Source organism: Eutrigla gurnardus, assembly GCF_963514095.1.
Source record: "Eutrigla gurnardus genome assembly, chromosome: 2".
Classification (NCBI taxonomy): Eukaryota; Metazoa; Chordata; class Actinopteri; order Perciformes; family Triglidae; genus Eutrigla; species Eutrigla gurnardus.
In genome coordinates, this window is record NC_139916.1 from 23,303,255 (window position 1) to 23,323,708 (window position 20,454).

Here is a 20,454-nt window from a genome sequence, read left to right on the forward strand (position 1 = left end):
ATAAAAATGTCACTTCCCCCTGACGGCACTGTTAAACAGGTGAGACAGGGCTGCACAGTAAACTCTCAGCAGCCATAAAAGTGGCATGGAGAAGCTGTAGGTAGCATCCCGAGTGTAAATGTCCCTGAGGTCAGGAGTGTGACTCCCTGCCATCTTACAACTGCTAATCGCTGCTCTTATGTGATTGAAACCAGCCTTTCATGTCTCTCCGGTGTTGTCATGGTGACTTTCCTCCTCGCCACTCCTCACTAAGGTCTCCATTCTGGGACTGGAGCTGTATTTTGCAGTGTTTTCACAGAGCTACAATTTCCTGCTTGACTCGGGCCCAGTGTTGTGAGCGCTCGTTAATTAGGGCAGAGTCATTATAGGGACAAGGACCCCAGAGGACCCAGGGCTGCCCCCAGCTCTGCCAGCAAAATAATCTCCTCCATCAGAAATGCAGGAAGCGATAAGGACCACCGTTTGAGGATCACAGGGTCGAGTTTATCGTACGGTCTTTCATGCTGATATAGAAGGGTGGTTTACACAGACTGAGGGCCGCGACGATGTAAACTCTGTGTACATAAATACACACCTTCAAACTGTTTAACAGACTCTGCAGACAGACTCTGAAACGGGACACAGCCAAGAAAAAAACTCACTTATGTTCATACAGACACACAATATATCTGTCTTTGTGGTTGTTTTGTGTCTCTTTGTAGTTGTTTTGTGTCTCTTTGTAGTCAATTTGTGTCTTTGTGTCATCATTTTGTGTCTTTGCATCATCATTGTGTCTCTTTGTTGTCATTTTGTTTCTCCTTGTAGTTATTTTGTCATATTGAGATCAACTTGTGACTCTTTGTAGTTAATTGGTCTCTTTGTTGTCACTGTGTGACTCTTTGCAGTTTCTTTGTGTCTCTTTGTTGTAATTTTGTGTCTCTTTGTGTCTCTTTGTGTCTCTGTAGTCGTGTTGTCTTTTTGTGGTCTTTTTTGTTGTCGTCTCTTTTTGGTAATTTTGTCTCTCTTTGCCGTTGTTTGTTTGGTGTCTATTTATTCTTGTTTTATGTATCATTGAAGTTGTTTCTTATCTTCATTTCTTGGTCATTTTGAGTTTCGTCCTGGTTGGTAGGTGTCCTGGTCAAAAGACATTCTGTAGGTGAAGGCCAGGGGGGCCCTGACACTTTGCCCATAGGGCTGTGCCCCATACAGTAATCCATCCATGTTAGTAGTCTTGCGTTTCCCATTACTCGCCTCAGGATTCATGGTGTGTTTGAGGACACAACCCAGACTCGGTTAACAAACAGGCACACTGAGGTGCAGCCAGGAGAGTTTAATGTCACCACTCTCCTACAGACAGCAGGCTCATATATTAGAAAATATACTGCATGAGCTTACGCACTTACAGGCACGTTTAAGTGTGATTTAAGGCATCAGGTTTTGTTTGATGACTTTTCAAGTATGCTGAATGGCAGAACATTTTTTACTGTAGGTGTGACAAAACATTTCTTCTACATGTGGAAGAAATTAGAGTCTGACAGCACACACGGAAAATCAAAACCTATATTAAGTACTTGGATCTTGGATCAGGATGTGAGCATTATTTCCAAGTCGGGAACGTTAGATTACAGTATACCTAGGACACAGGGCAACCTGGCTCAACTGATTTGTTGACAAGGAATAGCTATACAGGAAGACATATGACTTATTTTTCCTATGTTGTTGTTCAAAATGCTGCTGAAAACTACACGCACACACACACACACACACACACACACACACACACACACACACACACACACACACACACACACACCTCTAACACTCCACTACCCCGTCCCTCATCTCATGCGCGTTGCCTTCTTGCTACCCGGGCCTCTTCTTAAAACAGATCCTGACAATGAAGTACAGCCGTTTGGGTTACAGTAACAACAAGGTCCAAGTCCCTTTGAGCTGTTTGATGTCTGCCGTAGCATGAAGGATGGATTAAGACTGCAGACCCAGGGAACAAGGCCATAAAATATCCATGTAAAAAGCCAAGAACATGTGGGGAACACTCTCAAATGAAGCCCTGACAGCACAGAAATCAAACACTGATGACAGAGAGATCTTTGTCTAAGTTAAAATAGCAACTCCTGACATCTCTGAAGTTTCTGAGGGAAGTAGCAGTGATAAAGTTATTTAGTAAGAAGCTGCATGAAAGTCTGTGTCAATGTGCTCTTAAATGTGTTCTTTTGTTCCGTGTTCTTCTAGGTGATCGATATTTTTATATAAATGATGTGAACACTCAGGTTGAGTTCAAGTCCCATCAGTGGTTTGGAGCTACTGTGCGTTCCCATGGTAACAACATCCTGGTAAGCGTGCTCTTTCACCTTCTAAAACAGAAATAAATCATATCATATACTCCGTTATTTATTCATTATTTTTAATTATTAGAATAATCAATTGAATATGCAACAAAGACAAAAAAAATGGTTTCCCTCTCTAAATAAGTAAAAGACAACATTTATTACACTATTATGTGTCCACATAGGGCCTTTTCCTGGCTGAAAAGCAGCCACAGCCTGTTGGGGAAGGCTTCATCCCAATCTCTGAGCACCTTTTAAAAATGTTTCTATGACAACAGTATCTTGACAAATATCTCCACTCTAACCAATGTTGTATGATAGACTAGCATTGCCATTTTGCTTCTATTATGTATCTGAATATATGCTGGCTACACCAGAACCACAGATATATTAGCTGTTGCCCCAGCAACATGACTCCGGGAAATTTAAAATGAACTACAACAAATAAATAAATAGCACACCGTGGTATCTCTCCTCCACGGGGTAAAACTGAACTTTCGTCAGACCGATAGACTAATCGGTTTTCGAGATTGGAGAACGATGAATGCTAACTGTACCGATAATTGCTATATTCATGATATCATGCTAACTTAGCTGGATGCAAAAACAGCAGAAACGTATAGGTCCCAGTTAAACATTAGCATCCTCGCTAGCTGATAATTCATGTAGAAGACAATAGGTGTGTCCCTAATTCAGTGGCCACATACTTTGGCCGAAGCCAACAATCTCCAAAATTAAGCAACGGTATTGTTCTGAAGGTTTCCTTATTAAGTATTTTCAAATGATATGCTTCACTTTTTCAAGTATGAAGGCTTGCAAAATGAGCCTTAAACCATGAGTACGGCAAATATGTTTCTGCAAATGAAATAGAGAGCAGCATACAGCTGCTGCTTCAAAAGTTGGCTATTGTATAGCGACCATTTATTAGAGACTTTGAGACATTCCTGAGCGATGCTATTTCTAACAACCACACACTTTTGTTGGCTAATGTCAAGTAAAACTTTGGCCATGGACGCACATACTTCTCAGCACATTTTGTTTTATCCAGAACTTGCTCTTGGGTGTCTGGTTTTGGCCAGAAAATGACACCATCCTTCAAATGTTAAGTGATACAGAGTTTCATTTCTTTCCCGTCGTTTTGAAGACCCTCAGACTTTCTGTGTGTAGTTACAGTTGCTAAGCTGTGTTTGCATAATGGCTGTTTGATTTGATTTTATGAAATATAAAACGCGGCCATGTACTTTTGTCACTGAGTTGTGTCTCTGTGCTTGCCAGGCTTGTGCTCCCAGGTATTACTGGAGGACCGAACACGACGCTCCCTTCGCCGATGTCACAGGAACCTGCTACCTCTCTGTAGACGGTCTCAAAACCTTTGTGGAGTATGCTCCCTGCCGAACAGGTGAGTTACTGCAATGATAGTCAACCTCCGTGTCATGATGTTTCTGTCCACGTCATCCATGTAAGACATTTATTAAATCCCCTTTTAGCTCTGCTTTGGTCGCCACCTACTGAGAAAAATATTTTGATGTTTAGGTGATTGATGATAGCTGATAACTTTGTTGGTTTGTTCGACCTTTTTGTCTACTTACATGACAAAAAGTACCAACCAATTTCGACAAATAATATCATGACTTCCATCAATCAATCAATCTGCAACTTTAGCGCTGCACAGAGCTAGAGAAAGTCATGCGCGGTTCTTCAAATCAAATCAAATCAAATTCCTCCCAACATTTTGTCCCACCTCTCTATGCTGTTTCACTCAGAAACATGTCACGGAAGCTAGATACTCTTGAAATGATGTTTCAGCTCGACTATAAATGTTGCCAGTTTGACACACTGGGCCAGTTTCGTAGACCAGGCGCAGTCAGCTTTCAGCGCACCTGCGCCACGCCGACGGGTTGTGTCCGCCTGGACTTTGCAAGTTTCGTGCACCGTGCAGGCTAGCGCAGGCACACATCACGTCTCGCCCACCGGCGCAAGTGGGAAAGAGGGAGGAGAAGAAGGCGTGAGTGGGAGACGGGGAGGAGACGAGGCTTGGACTGGGATTAACACAGCCGATTCAGATCTTCACCAATCAAATGAGCTCCTCTCCTCTCCTTTAATGCGTTAGGGGAGGTTCCGTGCAAGATCCGTCACTTGACAACCCGATGACAGAAGCAGCGCCGCCGCTCCCACCACGCGCATCACGCGCTGTGCGCGCGTATCATAATAATAACAATGCCCATATTATAAAAAACAGGAGAGAGAGAGGGAGATGTTTTGGTCCGAGAGGCTGAGTTTCCGTTACGCGTGCCATCCACCTTTGATCTGACGTCAGATGTGACTGGACAATCTATATAGATATAAATTCACGTGTTGATTCAATTAGTTGCATTAAATAGTGTTTGTTGTGAATATTTCTTGCATTTAAATGTGCCTGGAACTGTGGAAACCTGCCTGTGAGGTCTCGGTGACGTGTGCGCACTGCGCGCCGTCAGCCAAACTTCCACTCCGCCAGCTGTGATTCGCCTTGAATGAATGGACTTTATTTGCGCCTTGCGCTGAGAGTATACCAGGTTGGAGCTGGCGGGCTTTCGGAGAAGTCTCGGCGAGGCTTTTTGCCACGAAACTTCCGCTACGCCAAGCTGAATCTGTGACGCCTCCCCCTGCTGCGCCGCCACACCCATCTTGGCGCAGGCGATCCACCAAACTGCCAAACTGACCGTGCGCAAGGCTGCGCGGGTCGAAACTTGCATTACGACGGCTCCACCACCCTGCGCCGCCCTGCGCTGCGCCACGAAACTAGGGCCCACTGTGTTGTTTTGGGTCAGTGGACAGTTGAAATGTGAAAAATATTACACTTAAGTATTACGCCCTCAAAAGAACAAATTATTATTGTTTCCCTGTTTGGTGCTGTTCCTTGCAGAAAGACATGGACCTGTTGGACAGGGCTACTGTCAGGGGGGATTTAGTGCAGATTTCACCAAGGTAAGAGAAATATTTGCTGGTTTCTACATAATCATATACTTGTCATACTGACGAAGACTCCTCAGCTCTGGTGACGTATTGTGTGTTACAGGATGGCAGGGTTGTGCTTGGAGGACCAGGCAGCTTTTACTGGCAAGGTGAGCTCACAAGAATGTGAAACAGCAGCGATCTTGAGAAGGATATCTGCCAATGGATTCGTCCATTGAATGAGTCATAAAAATCAATCCGTCATATTTTTCTTCGGACAACTCAGGAGCCAGAGTTCAAAAGTCCCATGTCTCATTTTAACCTCTGACCTTTTGACCCTTTGTTACACATCCTCCCGTAGGCCAGCTGATCTCAGCCACCACAGAGGAGATTGTTAAGGCCTACTACCCCTCGTACTTTCTGCTGTCAGTCGCCGGGCAGATTCAGACACGACAGGTGCAGGGCAGCTACGACGACAGCTACCTGGGTGAGGAAGAGTCAAGTAGCATTACTGAAATGAGATGTATTATTACCACTATATTAACAGGACTGCTACTGATATGACAAACCCTACTTTACACTACTGTTGCCTATTTTGTCAGACTGTAACATTTACGTTTAATGCTGCTTACATCAGGACAACAGGAGGACAATCTCACCGCTGATAGATTCACGCTAATTTGTCACTTGAGCTGAAATTTCAACCCGCTCGACGTGAACTAGCCCCGCCCATTTTCATCTCCTGTTGTCCTTGCATTGACTTTGTATGCAGTCGAGCCCCACAAAAATGTTGCTTTTAGCGTATGAACGCAGCATTAGGGACCCCTTGTTGATGTGATCAAATGATGATACAAGACACACACACACACACACACACACACACACACACACACACACACACACACACAAAAATGCACAAATGCCACATGTTGTTATTACTTCTAATAAATAATAAATGATCGTTTTAACCCACTCCAAGTTTAAACAGATTCAACTTGTAATTTCAGTGACACAGCTTCCAACCTCAGCTTTTCTCTCTCATTCACACTCTCTTGATTTCTCCTGCAGGTTACTCTGTGGCTGGTGGCGAGTTCAGTGGGGATGACGATGAAGGTGAGGGTCATATTTACGGTACAGAGAACCAGAATGCATGACTGCGTTGAGGGTTCGCTGACCTCCACACCAAGCTCTGTCAAATATTTAACTGCTCAGTCTCAACATGATGCAAATGGATTATCTCATCTGTCAGGAAGCATTTAGAGACCCAAAGATAGTATACATGTCTTTGTTTTTGTTGCTTTGTGACAACCCTTCTTAGATATCAGTGTTGTTTTGAAATGCCCATAGTGACCTTTTGCCCCTTGCTTCACTTCTTGCAGATTTCATCACAGGAGTTCCAAAAGGACTCATGCTGTATGGTGTCGTAAGGAGTTCCCGCTTTTTAATTTTAAACCATTTTACAGTGCAAAAGGTCATGTATTCACGCAGTATATCCAGATAATGACATTATTCATCTCACTATAGGTGTCAATATTAGATGGAAGGGATCTGAAGTCTCTGCTCAACTTGACAGGGGAGCAGGTATGTGCACATCTGGCTGGGGGGATTTTCTGTAATAGCCTGGCTCCTATTTTCATCATGTGGGTACACATTTAAAGTGGCATGTGCAAAGGAGCGCTGGAGATGAAGGAATTTGCCCTGTGGAGAGGAGGCCTATGCTGAGGTCAGAGGTCTGGCTTACAGTATGCACTGCTCAAGGCTTTTAAAAGCTGTAAATCAAACCCAGAAACAGCCGACCGGAATGGTGTTTGTGTTGTCACTCTATTGATTCAGCATGTGCTTTTCGAAGTGGGACGTTCGAGTGACAGCATTTCTCAGTCAGACAGTAGCTGAGCTTTTAGTCGTGTTTCTTAAAATATAACCCACAGATGATTCATCAATATTTTTAAAACAAAGTGTCACTAACACCCACTCCCACACTGTAACTCAAATTAGTTTTTTTCAGTTCATCTGAAACCGAGGCTCCAATAACATGAGTTAGTCAAATAAAGTGGGAGTCTTTTAAAGTTACAGTATTTCCCAGCCACGACAGCGACGCTGGTTTTAATAATAATACATTTAATTACATGTTTGTTTTGTTTTCACCTTGTGAGTGTGTGTGTGTGTGTGTGTGTGTGTTTGTGTGCACCACATTTTGTTACCACGATAGTGTCACATCCGTGCAAGATGCAGTCATGAATTTTTGCAGATGTGTTGTTGACATCGGTTAAAAGATGGGTGTGGTACGAGCAATGGCACCACAAAGTAGGAGGGTAGGAAGTGCCCCCCCTTCCTTCATCGCAAGGTCGTGTCTAGTACTAGTATGAATGACTTGTAGGGCGCCTTCATTTTGATCTCAACTATACACCTGTAAAGCTTCATGACGGCATCTTCCACTAGATGGATGTATAAACACCAAATGACTAAGTAATTATTGCAAAGTGCTCAAAGCCTCCTCTGTGGTAGTTCCTGCTACAGTAGGTGTCTCCAGGACTACATTTAGCCACGATGACTCACACACAGACTGAGAGGCTAGTGTTAGTAGCGGGTAGGAAGTGGGTGCTTCATGCTCCTGGTCTGCTTTGGCATCGTGGCTAGTGTGATCTCATCGCAAGATTGTCTCTGGTTAACGTACATTATCATGCTCTGTCACGTGAATATTAGCAGTTGGACACGTAAAGACAAACAGTTGGTGGCGCTGAATCTCTCGTTGGGCGCCATTTAAACATTGTAGAAGAAGAGGACGCTATGAGATGATGCAATTTAAACAGTACCAGTCAAACACTTAAAACAATGTAGAAAAACACGATGTATGTAATTTCTCTTAGTTTCATGTAGTGTTAATTTCGTCACCGAAAACTGTGACTAAATAAGGTTGTCAATGAAGCTTATTTCCCTGACGAAAACGAGACGAGATCATGTGACACTAACATGACTAAATAATACATGCAATGTTGTTGACTAAAAAAGACGAGACAAAATGTAGAGGAAATAATTATAACTTTTAGAATAATTGATTTTCTTATTGTTGTTGCATTTCCGTTTCCTGTTGCGCGGCTGAAGTATCCGTGACATTAGACGTTGTTTTGGTTTGGTGGTAGTAGCTGTGGACACGACAGGAGTTTTTAATGGAACAATGGGGTGACAGGGTCTTGGTGGGCTATGCTAAAATTGTTGTGAAGGATCCTGTCTGGGGAAAGAGATGAAAACGAGCGATTTATTGAGTGGCTCATGTTACATAGATAGCATTAACTTTACCTAACTCGCGCTGATAAGTTAGCACTAGCTGAATTAGCAGCATGTGGCCCTTTTAACTTTTAACTTGAGCTAAAAACATATTACGTAAACATGTGAGTTTGAGCACCTGTGTTTCTCTGTGTCTTTCTCTGAGTGAATGTAAAGAGGCTTTATATGATGATATGATGACTCTGGGAATTAAAAAACACTGATGTTGCTGCTAGGTTTATTGGTCCTTTATAGCCATCATCACACTCAATCAAGACTAAACAAAAAAGACTAAGATGAGACTAAAATAAGACTAAAATGCTCAGACCTGTAGTTGACTAAAACTTGACGAAACAACAAAAGGATGAAGGTGACTAAATATGATAAAAAAAATACAAAGCACATTTGACACATGACTAAGACTAAAAGTAAAATTAAAAATTGCTGCCAAAATTAACACAAGTTTCGTGTGTTCATTTGAAGAAGCTTATGTCTCCTCATTGCTGCACACATATCTCATCAGCCACCCATTCTCATCTCCTTGGAGCAGAAGCATCGAGTTCAAGTCACATGCCTCATGTAGGTCAGGATTTATCCACAGTGTGTTTCCATTGCAGTTTGACACATTTACTATGTGTGCACTATGTGTTCTTTGGTTCAACTTTAAAATGTATTTTTACATAAATTGAGGACTGTGGATTTTGTCCACCATCACTTATAGTGTCTTCTTCACAGTCAGCATTGACAGGAGGAACGATTATGGTGACAAAAGAACTCTTCTAATGTACATTCAAATATTGTTTTGAGATAAATGAAAACATGTGAACCTATCTTTTGGTTTGGGACATGCCAGCTCCATCATAGGAGACTGACTCATTGTCTACTTTTTATATTTAACGAGGCTTCATTGTGGAGGTATTGCAAGATGAGCATGTGACCACACACACGCGGAAGTGTGTGTGTCTTCAGTGTGGGAGGTCATCAGTGAGTGCTCGGAGGTGTCAGTCTCAGGGCGAAGGGCGCTGAGTAAACTGTTAAGACACAGTGAGAGTGATCTGAGGTAAACTGCAGGCTAATGGACTCTCTGCTCTCTGTGGGTGAATGCTGGTCCCTCTGTGGGAGTCTGGACTGTGTAGACAAAGTCAGCTGCAAAAACACACCGGTGGGGATTTGTGCAAGAGGGCTGTTTGTTTGTTGAATGAAACCTCCCATTTTGTCATCTGTTATGCCAGTGAACGTTATTTTCTCTGTTCGGCCATGTTTCATTTGCTTAACAAGCCAAGTTGTGCCCAGATTGCCGAGTGCATACTTATGATGGTAATATAAATATGAGACAACAGGAGTCAGGAACTTGCCATGCCATACTCTTTATACCAAGGGACCTCTATTTAAACCAGCTTTCCATCTCTGGGGGTTTCAGAGCATTGTGGGGGTTTAACATAAACCAGGATCTTTTCTAAAACCCAACTAAGTAGTCGTGGCAAACAACCGATTCTGTCCTTTAGGCTGTTTGTATTAATTCCTTGAGTGCTTCAGATAAAATTACTTTACACGGCTATAATTAATATTTTAATGATATAATCAAATAACAATGTGAAAATGGTCACTTATAGTGATGAACCTATACAGAATTTCTCTCCGCAATGAGACTATTATTATATTTTGGGTTGATTTCCCGCCCGACACCATGTTTACAACTTGTTTTCAATGCCCCCAAGCAACATGTTTTACTTGACAACTGCTACTTCCAATATACCTCCTGACTGTGACAACTGATCTGTGGGCAACCTCTCTTAGCCTGCTGAGAGCCGTAGTTCAGTGCAAAGCAGTGCAGAGCCTCAGTTGGACTCATGGTTCGAAGAGCTGTTTTGCATGTGCGATACCGGAAGTCAGCCCCAATATTCAGTCTTGTTATTCACAGAAGTCTTTTCTGCAGAGCTACAAATCACTTTGAAGTGAGAGTAACCCGAGGATGTAATGTGACTCTAATTTATCATATGGTGTATGAAATTAAACCAGAACAACTCAAGCCCCTTGCGTATTCTCTCTGCGGTAGTTTTAATGGAGTTTGAGACCTCGATCCCCAGACCCCCTACCTCCCCTTAAGCTTACAGAAGCTCTAACACTGAGCTCCATGAAAAAGGAGAAGAAGAGACCCCAGGGGACTGTGGGATTGAGAGATTGAAGAGGAAAGATTTCGGGGGGTGGTGGAGGGTACAAAAGGACGAATGAAAATGAAAGAAAAGAAAGGGATCTATGCACCGTGGTGTGATTACAGGCTAACTGGGTCTTGTTTGTAATGCGTTCCAGATGGGGTCCTACTTCGGCTACGCGGTGGCTGCCACCGACATCAACAGCGACGGGTGAGTGGATGGACAGTGTGACGTTCTTGGAAGTTTCCAATGCTTCAGCCCAGTCACCCTGTCACTCTCTAATATGTCATTTTCCCAAAATACTCTGCACTCTCATTCTGTCTCTAGTTCCTCTCAGTGATAAGTTCTCCTTTACACTTCCCTGATTCTGGCACACAATTAAAATATGTTTTAAAGTTTAGAAATGACTATTTATCATCTGTTTCACTTGCTTGTGTGTGTGGTAAACAGCTCATTCTCACGGCAAATCATGAAATCGTCAAAAAAAAAAGCAATCTGCTGGTTTCATGAACATTATGCAGGGTCTATTTTTTGTGTCACTCAGCACGAAAACAATTCCAATGGAAAGTCAGTAGGGATCCTTTTTATATGGTGGACACACAAATGAACTGCAGCAACCTGGCTATGCAATGAGAAAAAACGCTGGTGGCAGGGTCTGATATTTTGGCCCTGAAATTCGGTTTAAATATCTCTTTGTCTTGTAGTTGCTCTTCTCCTTCCGTTTTCATCCCTATTATTTGACTCCTGACATTGCTTGCCCCCCCAGTTTGGACGACCTGGTGGTGGGAGCACCAATGTTCATGCGCCGAGGGGTTGATGGCCGTCTGGAGGAGCTGGGTAAGGTGTATGTGTACCTCCAGAGAGGCCCTCTGCTGCTGGAGCCAAGCCAGTCCCACCTCCTGGGTCAACAGCCCTTCAGCCGGTTCGGCACCTCAGTCGCTCCGCTGGGCGATCTCAACCAGGATGGATTCAATGGTAGAGTTATATTATACCACTTATTGAACTGTTTATACTTTTCAAACCTAATGTTTGTATGAACGTGTTAAGTGTCCCAACATTCAAGTCTAAGCTTGTAGTGAGCTATGATGTTTAAAATTGTTTAATTGTTATTTTCTTTTATTTTTCCATGTCATACAGCTACAAATGATTAATTACAACTATCTTGATACTTGAATAATTTTTCGTTTTTCAACATCAAAATTTAAAGGATTTACTGCTTGTCTTTGTCATACAAGACAGAAAATGTAATATTTTCTGGGATTTTATACTGTTGGTTGGTTAATTAATACACTATTATATAATCTTGCTATTTTCCGATATTTAATTGACAAAACGTATTAATTAAGATAGGTTAATCAAGAAAATAATGATCAGTTTAATCAACCATGAAAATAGTCATCATTTGCAGCTATAATGGAAAGTTATACAATTATAAAAAGCATGGGATATCCTCTCATTGGAGAAACTGAAAAAGTAAAATGGTTTGCCTTTTAAGATTTGATAAATTTCTAAAAAATGATGAAGACAGTGTCTGTGTTTTCTTCAATCGTCATTCCGCCAAAGTCCAAAGTAGTAAATTGAGATAAAACAGAAGCACGAGTCTACCTGTTGTTGTTTAACATAGTGTTATTGGTGTTTGCAAGCAGACGTGGCTATTGGCTGTCCCTATGGAGGCGAAGAGCAGCATGGACTTGTTCTGATTTACAATGGTCATACTGGAGGACTGATGGACACGCCCACTCAGACTCTCTCTGGCCAATGGGCTTCAAGCTCTTTCCCAGCCAGTTTTGGATTTTCCCTGCGAGGCGACAGCGATCTGGATCAAAACGGCTATCCAGGTATAAAAATCCTCTGCCACCGAGCATCTGTTAACACTTCATCCTCGTCTCTGACATCGTCACTGAATTTGTTTCCTCTTCTTGCAGATCTGATTGTTGGTGCGTTTGGGGTTGATAAAGCGGTGCTATACAGGTACGTTATATAAGCATATGGGAGTGTAGCAACTAAAAGAAATGCCCTTCACTTCATTCTTATTCTTTCGTGGTGTGTCTCTTCAATCAGGGCTCGGCCAATAGTGAGTGCCAGTGCGTCTCTTACAGTGCAGCCGTCCATGTTCAACCAGGAGGAGAAGACTTGTGAGCTGATCACGGCGAATGAAACCATCGCTGTGTCTTGGTATGAACGTCTTTTATTATAAAAAAGTTCAGCTCCACTTATATCTTAATAGGAAGATCATAAACCATTTGATCCATTATACAGCGTTTCTCATTATCTTTAATGGTTAAGAGTTTAGTGAAAGTACTCTGACTAGGACAGAACATGGAAAGTCTTGCAAATGTTATAAACACACATCTTGGTTCCAAACTTTACCTCGCGAGAATGTCAAATGACTTCATGTTTGCCAGTTCCTGTCCGAGTGTCAGTATTTTTAGATCAAGTGGAGGAAAAAAGGGAAGCATCACCCCGCTTTCAATCTCAATGATGCTCTTTCCACAAAATCACTTTAACCATCGTGTTTAAATGTGGAACATATTTAGACTGCCGTGAGAGGAAGCTGCCAAACTCGGCTGGCATTTTAGTGTCTGCCCCGTCGGTTGATTTGAGCAAGTCTTGTTTTCGTGTTTGTTGGTGTTTTTGCTGCCGTGGCGACAAAACGAAGACGAAGGGAGAAGAGGAAGGAAGTGGGAGAAAGGTGGAGTAAGTGGAAAGACCAAACGGTGGAGAGAGAGAGAGTGTTGAGTGCAGTTATTGACGTTGAAAAGGTTGGAAAAGGATTGTAACTGTGTGGAAATGAATGAGATGCTGTTTGTCATTAACGAGACTCCCTACACAGCCCATGTGGTGAACCCTCCCTTTATGTGAGCATTAATACCAACACACACATTTACCCGTGTGACATTTTTCAAGCATTTGATACTATACTATAGTACTATATAGTTGTAATCCTTTAGATTTCAGGTCAAAAGTCATGTGCTTGTGGTACAGCAATGTTACGTTGGCTGTATGCAGTGCAGGTCCTAGACTTTCGGGCGTCCCAACTGAACCAAACACGTCACGCTAACTATTTTGCAGCTTGACACGAAAAAGAAACTGGCATGTTGCTCATTTTCCATGACTTTTCCAGTATTTGTGATAAATGAGGTATCACAGGCCCACCACAGTTTCATGATTAACTTTAGATATTTCTATTTTGTTACTTTTACACCGGTAGCTCTGTGTGGGAATGTCCTCTCCATTTTATTTATTTTTTTACTAGAGCACAACATTGTTTATAGATCTAGACTCTAGCTTACTTTAGCTGTCAAAGTGCATCAAATTGACACATTACTCTTTAAAATGTTCCCAGAAAGGGTGGAAATTCTTGTATTTTGTCATATTGCAATATATATTGCAGAAAAAGAAATATTGCAATGTCATCTTTTTTCCAATAGCTTTAAAGCGACACCTGTCAGCAGCAACACTTTCTTTAGACTACAGTTAAACCCTTTAACTGTATGAATGTTAATCTGAATGGTGTTTATCACATAGGGGACAATAAATTATTTACTTAGCCTACCTTAATTGTCAATTTTCTCTGAGCTTACTGAAAAAATAGCACATAATGTCTGAAGGATTTTGTTACTTTGTTTTAATTTTTGTCTTGTTAATTTAAAAAGAAAATGTGATCAGGAGGCCCAAAGCAACGGCTTATAGTGCTTAATGGGCATGCCGTCTCTGACGCTGTAATATTTTCTCCAGCCATGGTATCATTTTTGTTAAGAGCTCACACATAGCAATTACATTTTTATGCCTCCATGCCGATGAGAGCTGTGGCCGAGAGCATAATGAACGTGATATCTCAGGGACGCCTGGCACAAACGTCCACATTGACTTAAAGATGAACTTCTTTCATTTTTGTGGTCGAAGGTCATTGTCACCAAACTTCTCTTTGCACTCAAGGTTGAACTGATTACAATTGACATGTCAAAGGTCACTGTGACCTCACAAAACATGTTTTTTTTTTGTCCATAACTCAAGACTTCATATGCTAATTATGACAATTTCACACAAATGTCTGATAGGAAGTGATGACCTTTTGGACAGAAATCCAAAGGACTGGTTTGCGGTGGCATACTACAGCTAGCTGGTCATTCTAGGTTTTTAGCTGTTGTGAAGTCGGGTCTTGTTTTTTAGTGCGCATGTGTGGAACGTGTTCGCAGATGAACTTTAGACAGTAAACATTTTGACGGATATCAGTGTGAACATAACAAAAAATAACTCTGGATGATACATTGTTGTCCTGTGAATACACCTGGAAATGGCAGACTATAACTACTATATCGTATCAAACATTGTATTTTAACTATACATTTAGATGAAAAGGGATAGGCTGTACAGAAGTACCTCAATCTGTGTAAACACATCTGTATAAGCTCAATGCTCACGTTTTTTCCCTCCATATTTCTGTCTGTGTTCAACCTCCAGTGTCAGCGTTGGTTTCTGCCTGCTGGCTCATGGGAAGCACCTCCCCTCTCATTTAGGTGAGACACACACACACACACACACACACACACATATGGTCCCTATTACCTTGCTTTCTTTGTGTAGCCACAAGTATGCCGGACTTCACTGTGGTCAATTTGGCAGTTAAGATCAAGATAAAAGAACAATCATGTAAACACGGGGTAACTTGGTGGGCTCCGGCAGTTTAGAAAAGTGTGTGTGTGTTTACTTCAAGTGTGTATTGTCTGTGTGCGCTGCATGCAGGCTTCAGCAATGCTCTCTTTCCGTATTCTTTAAAGAAAGCATTTGCATGTGGCAGATATGCATTTGTATCTGCCTACATTTACATACATTTCCGTGTTTAGTACAGCCACGTAGATGTACAGACGCCGCACACGTTGGCTGTTTTCTTACAGTGTGTCTTTGCATGTGTGTATTTCCAAGGCTTTGTGGTGGAGGTTCAGTTGGACAGTGAGAAGCAGAACCAGAAGGAGTCCATCAGGAGGACTCTGTTCCTGGACAGCCAGCAGCCCAGTTTGCTGAAGAGCGTCAGCGTTGCCAACGGAGAACGCGTATGCCACGACGCCAAGATCTATCTGAGGGTCAGTCAAATTATGCTGGCCATATAATTATCCTGATAATCATCAAAATATACTTAAAACTGTTAAAATAGCACTAAACAAACTGGGATCACTTTCCATTTAGTTATGAAACTAATATCTGTATTGCGTTTTAGTCAAAAAGCATTCAAATAATCTTAAATAAAAGGATCATAAATCAAAATATATCCCTTCATTTAAAAAAAGCATAAACACATTCTTTAAATTGTATTTTTGTGTCCTGTATTTTTACACAGCCTCTATTTTCTACCATTAACACCATTAAACAGCTTTTTCAAGTAACTCATGACGACAATTACCATTATCCTGATAATGGTAATTCTTATTGTAAATATTGTAAGCGTCTATATATCATCCCATCCTGTGTCACAGCATCAGTCTCTCAAATATGCCAAAATGTATCCTGCCACATGCAGATGAAATCATTCTTGAACGTAAAAGTAATTATTTCTCAGGCCAGTCAGGCCAAATTTTCTGCTTCTGGTTTTCAGTGGAGGCATCTAACCAGAGGCTGTGTTGCACCTGCAGCACCAGGTGAAGGCAATTAAGTCGCCGGTAGGGCGGAGGTTAAAGTCATTTCCTAAGACACAGAGCTTGAAGTTGCCGTTTGAAGTGCTATTTGAGGTGAAACTGGTACAGTAACAATCTTCTCATCACTCAGCGGCAGCCTGATCAAAGTGAATGCCTGCTAAAAACACTTAAGTCGTATGTGTAGACGTTCATTGTCAGGGCATAATGATCTGAGCAATTTGCACTTCGACAGGATAAGAGATGGTTCTAATGGAAACTGCCAGTCAACACGTATCTGTTTGTACACCAGTTCTTCCTTCTTTAAAGGGGCCATGTCACTGTGGCTGGTTTAACAGAATTCAAGTCACATCTCAGAGAAACTTAAAACAGACTAAATCCTGCGTTTAGGCCAATAGTTGCTGTAACATCTGCTCTTGATTCTGTATAATGTGACAACTTTTTTTTCTCTGACATTTACTTGGAGGAGGGTTTCACAATAATCGGCACTAAAAAGCAGGAGAATTCCCACACCGACGACATATTTCTAAACATCTTATGCCCTTCATGGGAAGTACCAGCTTGATTCAGAATATTGACAATAATACACCGGACGAAGGTTAATCCATTCTTTGCAGGCAACAGACGACACATGGTGTCAGTTACTCACGTAGTTTCATCTTTCTCTGTTGCAGGGTGAACAGGAGTTTCGGGATAAACTCTCTCCTATTTTCATCAGCCTTAACTTCAGTCTGGATCCTCATGTCCCAGTGGACCAGCATGGCCTCAGACCAATCCTGAATTATGAGACAGAACAGCATATAGAGCAGAAGGTATGTATATTAACCCATGATACAAATACCCCCTTTACACCTTGCATTACAATTTGGGTGATCAGATTGAAATCGGTGCTTGATCACATGAAAGTCAATTCACCCAAAACGCAGTGAGGACGTATTTTAATCCGATGCCCAAAACTACCTACCTAAACACATTAATTATGGCCCTGTTTCATTTAGGTGAGCTGGCTTCTTGTGCAAATCTGTTAACGAAGTAAGCTTCCATGATTTTGAGGTCAATTTTACAGCTAAGTGTTAAAGTCGATGTAGGTAGCGATGGTACCAAGGCAATGGTAGCGGCCTGTCAATTACAAGTTAGCCACACCCTGAAGGATAGACTGAACTAATTTACTCTAAATGGACCATAATTTACTATTTTTAAGACTTGAAACTAGAGATCGAAACCATAAACTCATGTTTACAATGTTTACCGAGATAATAAATCAAGTGAGTAGTAGGATCATTTTCTCGTCCATGCAATTGGACTTCTTTTGCAACCAGATGAGTCGCCCCCTGATGGCCAGCAGAGAAAATGCAAGTTTATGGCAGACTTCCAGTTTCACTTCCTAAACTGTAGGTTGCAAGTGATGTCATACAGGCAACAACATTTGGATTAAACACAACTGCAATACTGCTTATTGCCATAGGTGCCGCCAAAGAGAAAGAAACCGAGATCTTTAGGATCTCTTTAATGTGGTGAAAGTTTATAATAAAAATCTGCATTAAATGAAAAGTTCAAGTTTGGCTAGGTCAGTAGCACTGGTAGGTAGGTAAAAGGAAAGGTTAGCTTCAAGTTGAGTTATACTGTTTTTTTAATTTCAGTTACTCAAGTGTATTGTTTACAGTGTATGCTGCTTGAACATCATGTGAAATAAATGCATGTCAGAGAAATATCCAGGTTGAAAATCTTTGCTAAATATCCAACAAAGAAGTGCTGTTCTGTTTCAGTTCTTCTTGGGAGTTCAGCACTGTGTTGAGTTGTGTCTATATATTACATTACCACACTGAACATCAAGACCACACCACTTATATGGCCACACGCCTCGCGTGTTTTGAACTAAACAGATAGTCACCACAAGCATTACCAGAGGAGAGAGAGCGTGACAGATGGCACGACGAACATTTTCAAAAATCATTACCAAACAAAAAAAAACCTGTACAAGTGGTGTTTGCATATAGAAGTTCTCTGTAGGCCTGCTCTCCAGGTTTACCTTCACCCTCCACGCCACAGCACGTCTTCCACTGTTTACATTCTGCATGCAGCAATTTATTTGAATGGCACAGACGGAGGTTACGGGCCGCCATTTTAAAATTGACATCAAATGTAAGGCCCCTTTATAGTGCCGAGCTCCATATGGTTAGAGGTTCAGGGTCAGACCCGGTAGAGCGCGAGCTGATTACTGCACTCTGGTCTCCATTGGTAGCGTTTCCTATAAGGCGAGTTGGAGGGTTTATGGAGGACTGGCGAGTCATGGCTCTGCAAAAGCACAGAGGGAGGACTGACAGCTCTGTTTGGGTGCGGCAGCACTCAGCTCTCAACACATCTGGTTGTGGTTTGTTTATGTATGTTGCCAGTGGTCTCCTCCACCAGGCAAGAACCAGAGTCTGAAAATGTGCACATGTTTATGTGAGTGATATAAGGTGAAGTGGTGTGTGATGTGGGCGCGTGAGTGTGTACATGTTTTTAACAGAACACACCAACCTTTTTTCAGGCTAGAACCCTTAAAGGCAACAATATCATCTGTTGTTTTTCTACCTTCTCCGTATGTGAAAACAGGCTTCTCATCCATTGTTTGGTTAGATTCAGCGATGTTCCCAGTAGACTATGGGCCCCGATGCTTCCTACAAATACTCAGTTTACATTGTGTGGTGTGACACCAGGGGTCCGTTTCACAAAGCAGGTTTAGTGAAAACCTTGAGTTAGTTAACCCTGAGATGAGGGAAACTCTGTTTTTTTGGTTTCACAAAGCCAGTTCAGCAATCTGAGTCAGTTACCCGGGTAACATACTCCGTGAACCTAACCTGCTCGCTAGCAGATTTGCTTCAACAAACCCTGAGTTTCTCCTACATGTCTCCACCTTTTTCCGGAATCTGAACCAACTCTGAAATAAATGTGCCATCCTTTCCAACCTAATCGATATGGAAATAAAAGTGATTCTAGCAGCTTTGCGTCGGGAGATAATTTTGATTACCTTTCCTTCCAATCACATTAGATATTATCTAAACAATATTCTCCGACATTTTCAACATTTCATATTGCGGACATAATCCGCAACCAGATTCTTTGCGGAGGTAGTGTTTTTGCGAACGGGAGATTTATGAAATGTTTAAGTACATTTCTGTGTTGAAATACCTGCTTATAGTTACTGTTTAAGTGAAATATGATTAAAATCATATGCCTTAGTCAACGTATTTGCGCAATATTCTTATGCTTAATTTTAAACTGGGATTGGGATTACACCCAATGAAAATGATCATTCATTCAGTGCGCTACTTTGTGAACTATGGGAATTGAACCTCTGTCGCCTGCGCCGTGGGCAGCGTTGCTAACCATTACACCACAGTGTCGCTGTTCAAGTCTGAAAATAAAGACTTATTACCTTTAGATCAATAGACTGTTTCATTCAGTTATACACATTAGATCGGGCAGTAATTGTCTGCCACGCTAACTATCGCTACTTTGCTGCAGTTACGTTGCTCCGCTTTCTCAGGATGAGCTTGTTTTCTACATAAACACTCGGTAATATCTAATGACGCTCTCCCCGTTGCCATGGTGAATCGTAGTATCGGAGCTCCATTGATGATGGCTTTATAGAGTCGGCAGGCACGCGCGTAACTCAGAGTTTACATACTCAGAGTTGACTGAACTAATTAAAAACCGCTGTTCTGAAACCGAAAACGAGTTGCCCATCTCAGAGTTGGTCAACTCAGAGTTCAGGGTTAGGTTCAGAGTTTGTTGAACCTGCTTTGTGAAACAGGCCCCAGGTCTACGCTGACAATTTGGTGTTCAATATTTTTCAGTCCCTCCCTTCTGCACGCATTTACATGAATTGGATTTGAATTCTTCCAATACGGTATTAGAAAGGATTGTAGGAAAATAAGATGAAAATCATTGGTTGTGTCCGAAATCACTCACTCACTACTCCCTACTCACTATTAAGTAGAAGTGGGAGAAATAATAGATTCTATGATGCATCGCGATGCTTTGTTCAATGATTCTGCATTTTTTAAATCTTTCCACATTTTATATCAGTAGTATAGCACATCATCTGTATCATACAAAATTGGTTTGAAAGATTTTAAGTCTTTGAATTCTCATTATATTTAAATC

General features: G+C 41.7%; 1 protein-coding gene across 2 annotated transcripts in view; it reads left to right on the forward strand.

Annotated features, from left to right (window-relative positions):
* LOC311027009 (integrin alpha-5-like) overlaps positions 1-20,454 on the forward strand; it is a 44,342-nt gene that overhangs the window by 7,373 nt on the left and 16,515 nt on the right. For both annotated transcript variants that reach the window (XM_084030756.1, XM_084030757.1), the window contains exons 3-18: positions 2,230-2,330; positions 3,600-3,723; positions 5,230-5,291; positions 5,383-5,428; positions 5,620-5,745; positions 6,327-6,371; positions 6,638-6,681; positions 6,783-6,839; positions 10,833-10,885; positions 11,442-11,650; positions 12,322-12,513; positions 12,601-12,646; positions 12,737-12,850; positions 15,140-15,195; positions 15,602-15,759; positions 16,980-17,117. In XM_084030756.1, coding sequence (XP_083886882.1) covers positions 2,230-2,330; positions 3,600-3,723; positions 5,230-5,291; positions 5,383-5,428; positions 5,620-5,745; positions 6,327-6,371; positions 6,638-6,681; positions 6,783-6,839; positions 10,833-10,885; positions 11,442-11,650; positions 12,322-12,513; positions 12,601-12,646; positions 12,737-12,850; positions 15,140-15,195; positions 15,602-15,759; positions 16,980-17,117 — 1,571 coding nt within the window. The remainder of the gene's footprint in view (positions 1-2,229; positions 2,331-3,599; positions 3,724-5,229; positions 5,292-5,382; positions 5,429-5,619; positions 5,746-6,326; positions 6,372-6,637; positions 6,682-6,782; positions 6,840-10,832; positions 10,886-11,441; positions 11,651-12,321; positions 12,514-12,600; positions 12,647-12,736; positions 12,851-15,139; positions 15,196-15,601; positions 15,760-16,979; positions 17,118-20,454) is intronic.